This window comes from Fundulus heteroclitus, chromosome 9, assembly GCF_011125445.2.
Source record: "Fundulus heteroclitus isolate FHET01 chromosome 9, MU-UCD_Fhet_4.1, whole genome shotgun sequence".
In the NCBI taxonomy this organism is placed as follows: domain Eukaryota; kingdom Metazoa; phylum Chordata; class Actinopteri; order Cyprinodontiformes; family Fundulidae; genus Fundulus; species Fundulus heteroclitus.
Window position 1 is genome coordinate 36,115,618 of NC_046369.1, and position 14,584 is coordinate 36,130,201.

The 14,584-nt window shown below is 41.7% G+C and overlaps 1 protein-coding gene across 1 annotated transcript in view; it reads left to right on the forward strand.

Annotated features, from left to right (window-relative positions):
* The window catches only part of tgfbr3 (transforming growth factor, beta receptor III), a 92,213-nt gene extending 84,287 nt beyond the window's left edge, over positions 1–7,926 (forward strand). Inside the window, exons 15-17 of the mRNA XM_012882530.3 lie at positions 28–54; positions 150–257; positions 3,888–7,926. Coding sequence (XP_012737984.2) covers positions 28–54; positions 150–257; positions 3,888–4,006 — 254 coding nt within the window. The 3' untranslated portion in view covers positions 4,007–7,926. The remainder of the gene's footprint in view (positions 1–27; positions 55–149; positions 258–3,887) is intronic.
* Positions 7,927–14,584: the final 6,658 nt, after the last annotated feature.

Consider the following 14,584-nt stretch of genomic DNA (forward strand, 5'->3'; position numbering starts at 1 on the left):
AAAAGTCTTTTTTTTTTTGTTTTACAGAACTTCCTACAGATCCTGCTGGTCCAGGTAAAAACACACAAACCGTATTTTCTTTTTTTCTTAAATTTTCCCTTAATTTCTTGTCTTTGAGCCTTAAATAAACGAAGCGTTTGATGTTTCAGCTGACCTGCTGTACTTGGACCCCAGCACGGTGGTGGGGATAGCCTTCGGGGCCTTTCTTATTGGAGTTCTGCTGACTGGGGCCCTGTGGTTCATCTACGCACACACAGGTAGGTCCCTCACCTGCCGCTTGGCTGCCCCGACCCACCTCTCCGCTTTAATGAAAAGATAAGATGCCGAGGAATGTCCCGGCGCCTCAGTGCCAGCAGCGTGCCGCCGTGATTACCAAACATCCTGTAGCTGATAGCGGCCGCCTCACAATAACATATTGACTCCTTTACTGTAAATATATCCTGTTGGTCAGCAGCGAGAGCTCTCCTCTTTCCTGCCTTTCAATGTTTTGGGGGCCACGGGTGGTCAGCAAATATTCACAGCACAATGGCTGGAGACGAGCTGGAAATCCCCCTCACTGGGTTTAGCGGGCGCTCACAGGAAAAGACACACAATCTGTCTATTAGATGCCAAGACCTTCCCCATCGTCCCCAGCCCGCTGACCCCAGCCGACCCTGAGAGGAAGCGCGCTCCCAGCAGCCCACTGAGTTCACCCATGCATAGAGCTCTCCTGTTCTCCCAGCGTTTGACCAGCGGTCCGCTGCGCCTTCGGCCTGCAAGAATGTGCAAGACGGGTTTCCCTGAGTGATTCAGTCGAGTTTTCTGGCATGTTTGCAACAATGCAACATTAAAGCTGCACTCTGGAAAGAGCGCACTGTTGGCTAGTGGAAAAGGAGTCCATCAGTAGGCCAGATCCAAGCCACTATCAGAAGTGATGTAGCTGAGGAACTCTCCGAGTTATACTGTGCCACATTTCTGAGGGTTTACCAAGCAGGATTTGTTGCTGCACTAAAGATCTTCTGCGACATGCTTGGGCCCTTATCGCTCTCCAAATATTTTCCTTGGCTTTTCTGTAGAAAGACACTTCATTTCTGGATTTCCAAGTGAGTGACCAACAAAGGAACACAACAGATCTAACTGGGTGCTTTTCTAGAGATAGTAGATGCCGGATAAACACACACACACACGCACACACACACACACACACACACACACACACACACACACACACTCACACACACACACAAAGACCAGCTTTTAAGATAGATGATATGAAAAGAACAAGCGGGGCCAAGACTCTGACTTAAAGGCGCGTTTCTGTTGATGTTATGAAAATAGGCCTTAGGCCACTTTTGGATGGGTGTGTTAACTGTTGGCTGAAAAGGACCTTATATGGCAGCATTTGCAGTTGAGCCCCTTAGAACGTGGATCCCCTAAACAACAACCAAAAATATCCCTTTCTGGGTGTATTTTAAATCAGCGTAATGAGGCCTGAAAACACAGCGGGTTCGTTCCAGCAGCAGTTCAAGATCTCGTCATATCTCTGTGTTTTCCTTTTTATTTACTAAAAGATGTGATTGGCGTGGCAGTTTTGAATAAGCAGGTTTTTAGTTTTTTTTTCAGCTCCATTCTCTGTGCAGCAAATAAAAGCATAGCTGCTTTAAAAAGTCTCATGCCCTTATAATATCTGGAATTTTGCTCATTATGCTTTTTTACTGAGCCAAGCCTAAACGTTCCTATTCTGGCGGAAAAGGCTCCTTTTCTCAGTTTAGTTGGTTTAAAAAATACGACTAAAAAGCTGCGCATAAATGGTAAAATATTTACTCTAATGTATTTAAAAGAGATTTTGAGAGAAAAGATGATACAGAGGAGATCAGGTCAAAACAGACAAGCAATCAAAAACTTCCTAAAGTTACAGTAAGAAAAATCAACACGATGCCTTTTAAAGTTGGTGAGCATCCAAAGATGATCCCATGATGTGTTTTTAACGCATGGAGTTATAGTGCCGTAATCTTCGGCAGTCACAGGAGCTCCTTGATATCCAGACAGACCCTTTATTATCTGTCAATGGATCACCTTCTGCAACAACATTCCATGTTTCATTTGAGTCTTTTTTCAGTTTTTTTCCTGCCTTCAGCTGTTTTTTTGTTCCTCAAACAGTTGAAGGCAGGATCTGCGATCAGCATCAAGTTCACAAACCAGGCGTTGTTACATTTCATCTCCGTGGATCACAGGCTCTCCCCTTCATCCAGTCGGACCTGGTTTCGCTTCTTCTATTTGTGTGACCTTCAGCCTAAGCCATGCTAGCTGGGATATGCTGAGCCTTTTCTTAGGGCTAGCTTGTGGTGCTCCTCTGTTCTCCAGTCTGCGACAGCTGCTGTGCTAAGTATATGGGGCGATGGCAAGGAGGCATCCCGTCAACAAAGACCTGGAGCCCATCGCCTAACACAAAGCGTCCAAACCCCAACAGAAACCTCATAGCAATTACAAGCTCAATTTAATTGCTGCATTGCAAATACAGATTTTTTTTTCCATTGATTATTGAGAAGGGTATACATAATTTTCAGTTTGCCATATTTTAACATGGTGCACCTACAAACACAAGTGGGTTTACTTGAAGGGTGGATGGGCATATTTGAACAAATTGTAAATAATTCTAAGTAGCTACGCCTACATGTTTATTAGTTATTGAGAAACCCCTTTGTCATTTGCTATCAGAAAATACCTCCTGGATGAATTAGGGTGAACTATAATGATTTTAGCTTAATTGAATATCCGCAGACTCACAAAGACTGGGGACTTTATAGGTATAAATTCAACATCCTGCGTTCCTGAGTACACATATGTAGCAACCACTGCACTTAGGGTCTTTACGCACGCACAAAGTGTTTTTGTAGCAAATAAAATCTGCCTTTATCTCTCCCATCTGTAGAGATAATATTAGATTTGGGATTTCACGTTTCCTCCGACAGATGAGGTGAATCCCTTTGTTTTTCAGGCCTGCGGTCCTTAGAGGGAAGGTCTGCTGGCAGCAAGCCCTGTCCTGCTAATCATGAGCAGAGCTGTGGGGCCTAAAAGTGGGAGAGGGGTTCCTGCTCTTGGACACATACAGCTGTTATAAATGAAGGCAAATAGGTGCAGTCCCCTGTCTGTCCACTAGGGCGCTGCAGAGCAAGGAGGACCCTGCAGGGACATTTGGCTCCAATACTGAAATTAAACACAGACAAAGCTGTATTTCACAAGTTCTTCAATGTCTGACGGAGATGTTTTTTTTTATATATATATAAACACACAAAGTACCTCCTTTAAACTTTGGATTAAGATATATAGGAAATATTCCTTAGACACTGAATAATAAACCAGATTATTGGACTGCGCTAACTGGGTCCGGTGTTGTTTCTTCTGCTTTATTTGCTGAATAAAGCCTGATTAGTTCCAGATAACTAAAGGCACAAAGTCATATGAAGAGGAAGATTGGTATTCAAAATCTGTTCATACATCTGTTTGCCACTGGACCCTTTTAGGTGACATCTTTTGGGACTTGGCAGCTACAAAACATGTTGCTTCTCATCTTGCTCACACTAAAAGCGGGGCAGATGGAGCCCAGGGTGCTACTTGGATTCTTTTAAGCATGTAATGCTTCGTTCTCTATACATTTTCTTCTGCCTTTGTAAGAATGTATTGAGCTCAAGGGGCAGTAAAAAAAAAAGGAACTGTAGAAAATGTAAGCTTTAATGTGAAAATATAATGCATAGTATTGGCTCCAAGCCAGAGTTGAGTCAAACAGTAAGACCCGGATCAATCTGTAGATTTAGCCAAATCTGTTTGCCATTTTCTTTGGCCAATCCTAAAACCTGTTTTTGTTCCTCACCCTGTGCCCTTCCCTTCCTCTCCTCCTCTGCATCCAGGTGGGTCAGCCGTCAGGCAGCCCATCCAGAAGACGCAGGCGGCCTCGGAGAACAGCAGCGCCGCTCACAGCATAGGCAGCACGCAAAGCACGCCGTGCTCCAGCAGCAGCACGGCGTAGTTGAGGACGCCGCCACGCAGGAGGCACGCGGGTCGGCTGAGGCGCCTTCACAGTAACTGGCTCATTGTCCTCCTAGAAGTGTGATCCAGAAAATCAGAGCACAGCATCAGTGCACCGCCAGATGTGCCGGGATCGTTCTGAGACACATCTCTGCACAAGAAAAAGAAAAAAGTTATTTTTGGACTTTTGTTTTTTCAAATCTAAATGCTGCTTTTCTGATCACAGTACAGCCCTTTTTGTTTTGTCCTTAAACGGTTTGATTTCTGTCCCTCTGCTCCAACCGTGAGCGAGCGCAGTTAGGAGGAGGTCAGGAAGTGATATGTTGATGGCTGGACCGTAACACATTACTTTAACACATGCGACCTAGAACGTAGCCAAAGAGCAAGCCAACCACTATTAGAATGAGGACAATACGAACTTATCTGTCATCATCCTGACAAATAGAGACAATGGAGTTGTTGAATGTACGAGAGAAGAATAAATGCCAGCAAATGTGAAAGAACAATGTGAAAGAGCTGCACGTAGAACTCCACGTTTTAGAATCATTTCAATACTTTTCCTTTATTACGCCGTGCAGACCAATGTCCACGTTTTCAGAATTAATCCAACATTTCAGCAACATGTAAAACATTTTGCTGAAGGGAAAGGAGAACGCTGATAGGCCCACTTGTTTTTGTGCCTGTGTTAAAAAGTGCGATTAGCTTGGCTTCGTGTTGCAGCTGGAAACAGCTGCTCCAAGATACATGTAGGTCAGGAGAAATCCTGAAAATCTAAGCTGCCACTTTATTTGGGTTCAAATGATTCCTAAAGCGCCAATTCACATCAAAAGTCGTCTCCAGGCGCTTAATGAAACAACTTCCAATTTATATGCAGAAATACATGATCAAATCAATCTGATCATAAATACAGATTTCAAAGTCAGTCACATACATTCCAGTATGGTAATGTGTTTGTCAAACAATGCAGTCGAGTTCAGTTTATTATTGCGTTTGGTAGAGAAAGTTTTCTACGTAGGGAAATCCAGCCAGTCGCTGGCTCCCCGTTTGCTCCCTGAATTAGTGATTCTTACTCTGGACTGTCAACCATTTCTCCACTGCTGCTCACACCAAGCTTAGCTTATCCCCTTCAGACTGTTTAAATCCCTCAGAAATGTTTTAAAAGGACTATTTCGCATTACATTGTCCATTGAGTCCATTGTTGGAACATGTTGGTTTGTTTTTTTCACTGAGCCGTTGCTTTGCCAAGCCAAGCCATCCACCTGCTTGCATCACAGTTGTACAGACACAAGAGTGGTCTCAAAGTTCGTCTCAGCAGTCTCTTTTTTTATTCCCTAAAGTGTAGTTATACAGTGCCGGCCAGAAGTTTACATACACTTATCATTAGGATGAATGTCCTAAGAATTTTGGGCTCTAAAGGATGCATTTCTTTATGAAGAGGACCGTTAAACCAACAAACAACTTCAGTTGTGTACATGATCTGGTTGTGCTGCAGTTTGAATGGCAGATTTTCTCTAAAACAGAAGTTTTTAGACAGTACAGTCCCAAATATATGCCGCCACTAATACTTGGATGGATGTTCCTTTATAGTTTCCAGAGAAACGTACTTGTGTAGAAACATCCTGCTAACATCATTCTGACTGATTATTTGGCCATGTACGTTGCAGAATTTGCCCCCTCTTGACAAACAACGGTTCAAATCAATTATTAAAAGCCCCAAATCAAGATAACATCATGCAAATGATGACTGGATGTAAACATTTGCATGAAACTGTCGATTTGTAGATTTATGTGAATATTGTAAATAGGCAATTGTGTTCCAAGCTAGCGTGTGTGCATAATTCTCTTTACTGCTTCATCTGTGCCAGTTCCTCGTTTTTACCTGAGTAATCTGATCCACGGAGTTGTCTTACGGACGACATGAACTGTGGCCAACGCTATACCAACAGTCGTGGTTTAGCGTGTGTTAGCTGAGGCCTTGCTGTCTGTCCTTTTAGCGTGCAGCACATTGTAACAGGACCCGACAGGATCATGAGAAAATGCAGAAGAACCTTCTGTAAGCTCTGTTTGTTCCCTTTTATCGGAGAAAACATGTGGCATTTTTTCTCCATTTAAAGACACCAGACGTTCTGTGGTGTGGAATTCCTTATCCCACGTGGATTTGTGTAAATCTTGGCACTCAAAGTGTGTTGTAGAAGTTGTAGCCAAAGCTCATTGTTGTTCCACAGGTTTCCTACAACACCACAAGCTCCCCACCGTCTTACAAGAATGCGAATGTTTGCTCTGTTTCTGTGTGTGTGTGTGTGTGTGTCTCAGACTGAGTGCGTGGGTAGAAGATATGTTTATATGAGATGGCTATATACCTTTAAACCGATTAACTCTCTAAAAAAAAGCGGCAACAAAAAAAAGGAAACAATGCTTTTTGTCTCAAAGTTTATTTTTCTTCTCTTTTCTCATGTAAACTTGTGTACAGCTTTCTACAGATGCTATAAATAGATATATTTGTGTATAAGATTATATTTTGGAATGTCTTTACGAGAGAAATCTATTGTCTCCTGTGTGTGGAAGTACTGTGAATTGTGGATTTGCTCAGATATACAAACACATGGCTTGGGAAACTCTTTGTAGACTATACATACAAATGTCACGCCTTGTTGATTAAAGTGCAGTTTAGAGTGTTTTCTAAGTGAACCTAAAAACCCATAGAAATGTACTCACGTGCATTTTTCTGTGTGAAACTTTCTTAATAAAATTCTCTGCGTGCATGAATCGCTAACGTTCTACACAGCTGTTTAAAACTAGGAGGGTTCATAAAATGCGACTCATAACTCAACTTGTACTAAGCTATATGTTTTTGGTTAGCCGTGTCTCTGAACAGAATCTCCCTCTGTAGTAGGACGTAGTCACACAGGAAACCCTCCCTGGTTCCTAGTGTGCGGCAGCCATATTAAAACGGAGGCACTCTGACCTTTGTGTCATGTAGTTTTTTTGTAGTGATGTTGCACCCTAATAAACTACAGCCCCCACCACAATTACTGGCGCTCTTGGGAAAGATGAGCAGAAAGCCTTAAATTGATCTTTTATTGCAGTAGCTTGAGGTCACTGTGAAAACTGCTGCAGTTTGCTGTCCTCCCCCTTCAGCTGATAAATCATCACACATGAGCACACTTGGGCCAATAGCTATTTACGGATAAGGCATGCAATTTGTAAATAGCACGTTCTCTTTTTTTCAAGAGTCACCATATTTATGCCCCCCTGAATCAGGAAGGCATGGATTAACAAAAGTTCCTAAATCTCTGATTAGTTTAAAAGAGTAAAGTATAAATTACCAAAAGTTTCCGTTCCATTTATTTTCAAGGGTACCAAGAAGTGTGCCCAAACATTTTATGAAAGCAGTTATTCCTCAGTGTGGGATTTTTTTTTAATATATATATAAATGTACTCAAATCCAAGGTTGGATTTCATTAAAACTTTAAAATCTAGTTTATGATTGTTTCAATAAAAAGCTGTTCATGTTTAATGCTTTTTACACATCCTTGCCAAAATGTATGGTGGGCCCGGTAATTAGAGCACAAATCCATAGATCTATTGATTGTATTTTTTTATGTGATCTGACTACCTCACGTGTTTCTTTGAATGTGGAGTTTGAATGCCTGGTTGTATGGAAGTGCTACAGGTTAAACAGCAGTTTAGGATTCAAGACTCGACCGTGATGCTATCACATTTAGTCATTATAAAAGACATTTGAAAGCAAACATTAATGCTATAACTTTTTTTTTTTGTGAGCCTTTGTAAATGTATTAACCTTTGAGTTAGCAGTTTATTTTCTCTGTGTTTTTCATAAAGTCTTTTATACGCTGTAAAAATGCATGACCCCTTGTACGCCCATTATGGCCAATAAATATTTCACAATAATTACGATGAGAGCGTTTGTTTGATGATTTCTTACGCCGCTGTGATGATGCTTGCTTGGAGGACACGCACCCCCCCCCCACCCCCACCCCCCCTACTGTAGATGGAGTTGCTTAGAAACACTGAGCTGCAATGATAAAGTGTTAGGCCTGGCTCTGGGGCCATGAAGTCATGACTCGTCCCTGGTGAGCTCATAACATGATACAGACCATAAGGGTGGGGGGGGGTGGTGGGGGGGTGACCACAGAGAGGTGCGCACTGCATGAAACTTCACGCCTGCTCTCCTCTCACTATTACCGCTCCTTGGAGACTAAAAACAGCGTGCCTCGGTGTAAACCAGCACTGGGCAAATGTCCCGGCGCCTCCTGAGTCATACTCAGCACTTGTGATATCACATAGGCCATTTTTTCCCCCTACGTTTTTATTTCTTCAGTTCTTCAACTTGTCCAACTTATGACTAATATTTAGAAATTTTCAACAAACCTTATCATTCCCTTAAATGTGATGTCATTATTTTCATTTCCAGCTCTGCCCCCCACCTCCCCAACCCCTTGGGGATGGGGGCCAGAAATCGGTTGAGCTGCTTTTAATGCATGTAGTCACTGATTGCCTACACCCTGGATAATAGTGCTTGATAAACACAGAATCAAATTTAAAAGACTAAGGAGGTTACCGACACCAGGGAGGGCGCCTGGTTTAGGCATGTCCTCAGAGGTCTTAAACCTGATTACATGAATTAAGTTAAAAATGTTTTTTTTTTTTTGGGCTTTTTGTATATTGTGGATGAGGTGGGATTAGCTTCCTGAGCGTCTGCCTTTCCCCAGCCTTTATACGTGTAATGCAGATGGAGGTTCAGCAGGAGTTTTAGTCCCGTCTTCGTATTTGGAGCTATAGCAGTTGTAGGTTTTTCTAAGTTTTCTGGGGTTTTATTGGAAAGCATTTTTTACTTGTTAAAGTGTCTTGCAAAAGTACTAAGAGTCTTTAACCTTACATTGGTACCAGAATTTTTAGATCGCTCACTTGTCTTTTCTCCACGCAGCCGGTATAAAGCAGAATGTATTGCCCTCTAAGCAGAATTAAGTCCAAGTTACATATTCCTTAGTTCTATGCTTTGGTCAGTGCAAACATCTGATGGGCTTAACTTTTTGATTCTGGTACTTCGACCATGGATATGTGGGTAGGAAAGAAACCCTAGTGGAGCGCACTGGGCATCATCCTCTAGAACCAAGGAAAGTGGGCAGCGAGTCAGATTTCAATGCTGTGTTGGTTCATTATAGCAGCATGGTCTGCAGTGGAACTGTTGCTAATGCAGAACACATTGATGAGGCATTGCTCTGGCTAAACTTAGGGAATGACCTCAACATGCACCCCAGGGTGCTGAGGGCCTGTGGTTATAGCCAGTAAAGAGTCCACCCATAAGCCTGGTATCATGACTAATTTATATCTAATGACATGGAAGCTCAACCCGGCATTTTTAGGTCATCAGCAGAACGTATGTTCATCTGATAAAACTGTAATAATGGTAGGTATATGAAGAATATGAGAAACACAACCCAAATTTAACCACTGCAGTAGCAGTGGACCTCTTCTCTCTGTTGTCTAACTTTTCTTTTTTTTTATCAAAGAAAAATTTTTGCCAGCTAAATTTGTTCCATCTTATCAAATTCAAAATTGCCCTTGTAATTCATGGACCTTCCGCACACTTTTTGTTTTAAATAACCACTAATTTTATATATTAACCCCTTGATGCCAGTCTGACAAAGGTTTAAACAACAACAACAACAAAAAGAAAATGAATAAAATGCAATATTTAAGACTGGAAGAGTTTTAATACACCAAGAGTTATCAAAAACAAGTAAAATAATGTCTCCTCAACAGAACCCAACTATTACAGGTCCTATCTTCATTTAAGTTTTGAAATAGAGTACATTTTAGAGCCTGATGTCAAATAAAGGTAATCTAGACACTGTTATGCTACGCTTTCATTTATGCCTTTACTTTTCAGTAATAAGAAGATATTCTGCATCAGATAATAAACACACAAGCTTTGCCTATCTAATGCTCTGATCGTGGCAGTTTGATCACCAAGATACCATGGCTTTTTTGACAGGTCCAAAAATTCATTGACATGAGTGTTGCAACTCTTGTGTTGCAGCAATTACCTTAAATATAACAGATACTTTACTACAATACTTTTGTAGATCTAGTTAAACTCAAACTATGCAAATTCTGAATGAATGCTAATGGAAACTAGCTCAACCGATAGCAGCCTGACTTTCAGCTAATGGTTGTTGTTTTTTTGACTAATGAGTTATGGTCACTAACTCCTGTCACTAATCAGTCACAGGAGTCCAGGAGGTCGTCCTCTCAGTTAAGAACTGCATAATCTGAGCATTCCCCAAAAACAATGAGTCTGCTTACGCTGAGGCGCAACATCTGAGCACATCTTGTAGGAGGAATTCCCTCAGTGTTGTCAGTAAACAGAGACGGGACAATGCCTACATTGCAGCAATCTCCCTCACATTTGAGTTTTTCAGTAAGCTTCAGGAGGAACTTCTTGAGCATTAAAAGTGCATATCAAGTTCGCTAAGCATAGTTGTCCTGGTTGGGGGTGGATTCATTCTGCAGCTGTGCTGAAACTAAAGCCCCCTGACTGAGGTGTGCTAACTTTAGCCTCCCATCACAGCTCGTTGTTGTGCCATACAAAAACATAACTAGTTTCACATTGCTGCCAGGATCTATAAAGCAGCTCTGATTTTTGCTGAACTGCAAACTCTGTTTTGATTGCGGCACATGGGTACTGCAGGTTCGTAATAACATCTACCCTTTCTTTATAGATTTGAGGCCCTCATGCTTTTCTGCTTGAAAACTCTGGAACGATTCCAGTTGGAAGAAAGGAAACAAAAAACCTCTCTACTGCCTCATATGGCCCTGCTTGTAATGAAACAGCTCTGTCATAGCTAACTTCATACCCCAAACATCTCCCCCGGTCAGTTAACGTCAGCGTCTTTTTATTCTTGGCTGTCTGTTTCTAGTCCAAGATGGATCTCTTTATGCACACATGCAAGCTGAGTGTCCAGCTAATTAGTCTCACTGGTTCTGACAACAAAAAAAGAACCATAAGTAAATATGCAAAATGAAAATATCTGATTTATTATAAGAAAAAGGTTATTTAAACTAACGGTCTTTTATGAAAAAGTAATGGCCCCCTAAACTTAACAATGATTATCCGATTATGCCACGTTTGGTGGCACCAGCTGCCCTCAAGCATTTGCATTGTTTGTCCATGAGTGCCGATGTGAAGGATTTTTGTCTTCCCTCTTTGCTGTATTGTTTCAATCGTTTACATTTTTAAACACGAACGGCTTATTTAAGGGCATGGCATCATCTCGTCAGATTTCTGTCCGGACTCCAGATCCTTCAGTTTGTTTTGCTCTTCTTTGAGCCAGAGGTGGGCTTGTTGGTATACGTCAGATCATTGTCCTGCTGCATAACCCAAGTGCGCTTAGCTTAACGTCATTAACTGATGGTTGGATATTTTCCGTCACTCTTTTCTGTTCGAGAACAGAGTTTATGATTCCATCAATTATGGCAAGTCGTGCAGGTCCTCAAGCAGAAAAGCCTGGATCCCTTTGTAGATCGAAGCGCCCACGGTGGTTGGGTTAGGCTATATTGTAGTGATTTCATTATTCTACAGGTCTGCCAGTAATCAAGTCTTGGACTGAACTCGGCACTCTAAACAGTTTGGATCAAACACAAAGTCCTGCGGGGCGGGGTGACTTTTACACATAGAGAAAATTTTTAATAGTCATTTTCCTTCAATAAATAAATTCATTTGGAAATGCATGTACACTGGCTGCCAGAGCAACCCTCCAAACTGAAATCAAGAACGAGGGGGTGGGGGACGGTGGGCAAGCACTCTCTGACTCTTCATGTGTCTGCAGTGTTTGGACGAACTGCTTACATTAGGGGTCCCCTTCTCAAGTCCAGTCAGCGAAATCAAACATCACATAATCTCTTCAAAGGCTCACTATATGAGTCATCAACCAGGGCTATTTCATCCAGATCCGTGTGCCGTTCTATTTGCATATTTTATTAGGTTTACTCTGAGGTCTGATTCAATCCAGCTGGGTGTTTTCTGTAAAAATACTGACTTTGCATTCGAGCAGTTAAGAGTTTATGTTTCTGCCGGTGTGATTGAAGTTCTGACGTTTTAGCCGGAGCACAGCAGCATGCGGGGCCGGGACAGATGCATCATTCTTTTACACTTGACCAACTTGCGGCCTCAACCGCAAAGTGGCTCCAATCACTCTGGCAGGCGGTTTTTAAACACAAAGTGCACACAAACCTGTCAGAATCTCAGGCCTTAATGTGTCCTGGTCGTATTCTGATTTGGGCTTGTTCTTCTTGACAGAAATAAGAGGTGGTTGCATATTTGAGCCGATAGACTCATTCTGGTTCCGTTTGTTTGGAGAATTAGTCATTCAGTGAAAGAATAAAAATTCAGCGAGAATGTAACCTTTGAGAAAGACTGCTGGTGCTATAACCCATGGTAGGCAGGATGGCTGCTGTTTATTTTCACCACAGGGACTTTTTGCTCTCTTGTTTGAGTTTGTGCCAACACAATCATATGCTCTGTGTTGCAGATGATAAGGATTCAGCAGATGCTGTCTGCTGCTGTGCTTGCTGCTTCTTGGGTTTTGATTCTAAATGTACAGATAATATGTTGGCAAAGATTTTTTTTTGTTGTTGTTGTAATTTTTTGTCTTTAAAAAAAGTTGAGTAGGTCCTCTGGGTGGCTTCTCCTTTGTTGAACCAAAAATGGTTCGGGCCAATCACGTTGCCGTATTGAGGTCTAAGGCGGGACATACCGGTGCGATGAAAGCTAGAGCGGCTGAGCCCAAAGCTGAACCAACATAAACATGGCATCGCAGGAGGACACACGCTTAGCTGCTGCTATCACATCTGTTTTGTAAGAATCCAGGATTTCTTTGATAGTAAAACATCCAGAAGTGCCTTGACTAGCTTACCTTCTTGTGGTTTCTCATAACGCGTAGTGCTTACGTTGTAATTTAATACTGTGATTGGCTAAAACCAAGCTTTGGTAGGCGGGCACTTGGTGTCGCTTTGCCCAATCAGCTCAGAGAGTTCTGCTGAAATTCCCTGCTTTCCCTAAATGGAGCAGTCCCAGATTAATAATAAGCAGAACTAGAGTGCTACACATTATCAATGTGGTTGGCCTGGTTAGCTTATTGTTCCCTGAGGGCAGAGCCATGCTTGTAATGTAGGGTGATGGGAGACAAACGGCTATGTGGGTGGGTTTGTGGTACACATCAGTTTCTAACTGTCCTTCATCCGAGACTGAGACATTACAGCCCAGGAAGACCAACCTGACATTTTTTCACCCTCTCATGTGAACTGTGTATATTTATCCACAGAGTTGATGTGATCAGTGAAATGTTGGAATTCCTGACATTTTACTTAAACCCAGGTGTCATCAACATACCTGAACCACTGATATGTACAGGTTTGTAACAATAGGACAAACTGGGGATCCCATAGCACACCCATGCTTCTGATTATAACATTGCCCCCATATGTGAAGTAGGTGGACTGCAGGCACAGTTTCAGGAGTTGGCACAGTTGTTTTGTGGTAAGAGTGGTTCTGCTGCTAATGGTGGTGTCTGATTATAATCTTGTACAGACCATGTCCAACGCTTCATCAACATAAACACACTTAAAGAGTAATGTGACATCAAAGGAGACAATAGTCTCATTTGTCTTCATGATGACATCCCTCACCATGTCCACAAAATCCATGGTGTTCTGTAAGTGTTGTTCTGAGCTGCTAACTAAAGGACTGAGTACAGATGGCCGATATTTGGAAACAGCGTAAGTGACCGAGTTAATCATGTTAACAATAATAATAATATAGTATTCCTTTATAAGGAAGGTAAAAAATTATGATGAATGATGATAACCTAAGACTATAAATTGGATGGGTTCTGTTTGGTGATCAAGGGACAAGACATTATTTGGAAAAGGGAGAAACTAGACTGGGATATTACATTTATTGATGAGGATTGGATTGATAAGGTCTTGTTTGGATCCAGAAACAAGGATAAGACAAGGAACCGATCAAAGTTCACACAAATAGATGATCAGATTTGGAATGGGGCTTTTCTCAAATGATGTCACATTTGCCCAGAGACAGCCCGAGTTTCCCCAACGTTCGAACAAGCTGAGTACAAACTAGTGTTGTGCCATTACACACTGTTTTGAAGTTTTAAAGTTTAATAAATAACTCTCTGCATGTTTGGTATTGTCCAGTGAATATCAGCCCTAGGGTTGATATTGGGACAATAGTTGAAAGGAATGATACGAGCACTGGCGTTCTCTTAACAGTAAGCTCTGCAGAAATATAGAATAAATGAGTGACAACTTCTCTTTAAGTTCAGGAATTTATTAACATAAATAAAATGAACATCCAGAGAATATCACTATATAATGCTGTTTATCTGAATTAACACTACTGTATATTTCAATCAACCAATCCTCTCTACTAGGCTAGTGAAACTTAACTAAAACTACTAAGCAAAAATAAAAGAAGCTAAGGAACTATGTACACACAAAAGACAAAATAAAATGGTTGCTCATCAGCATCAGAATA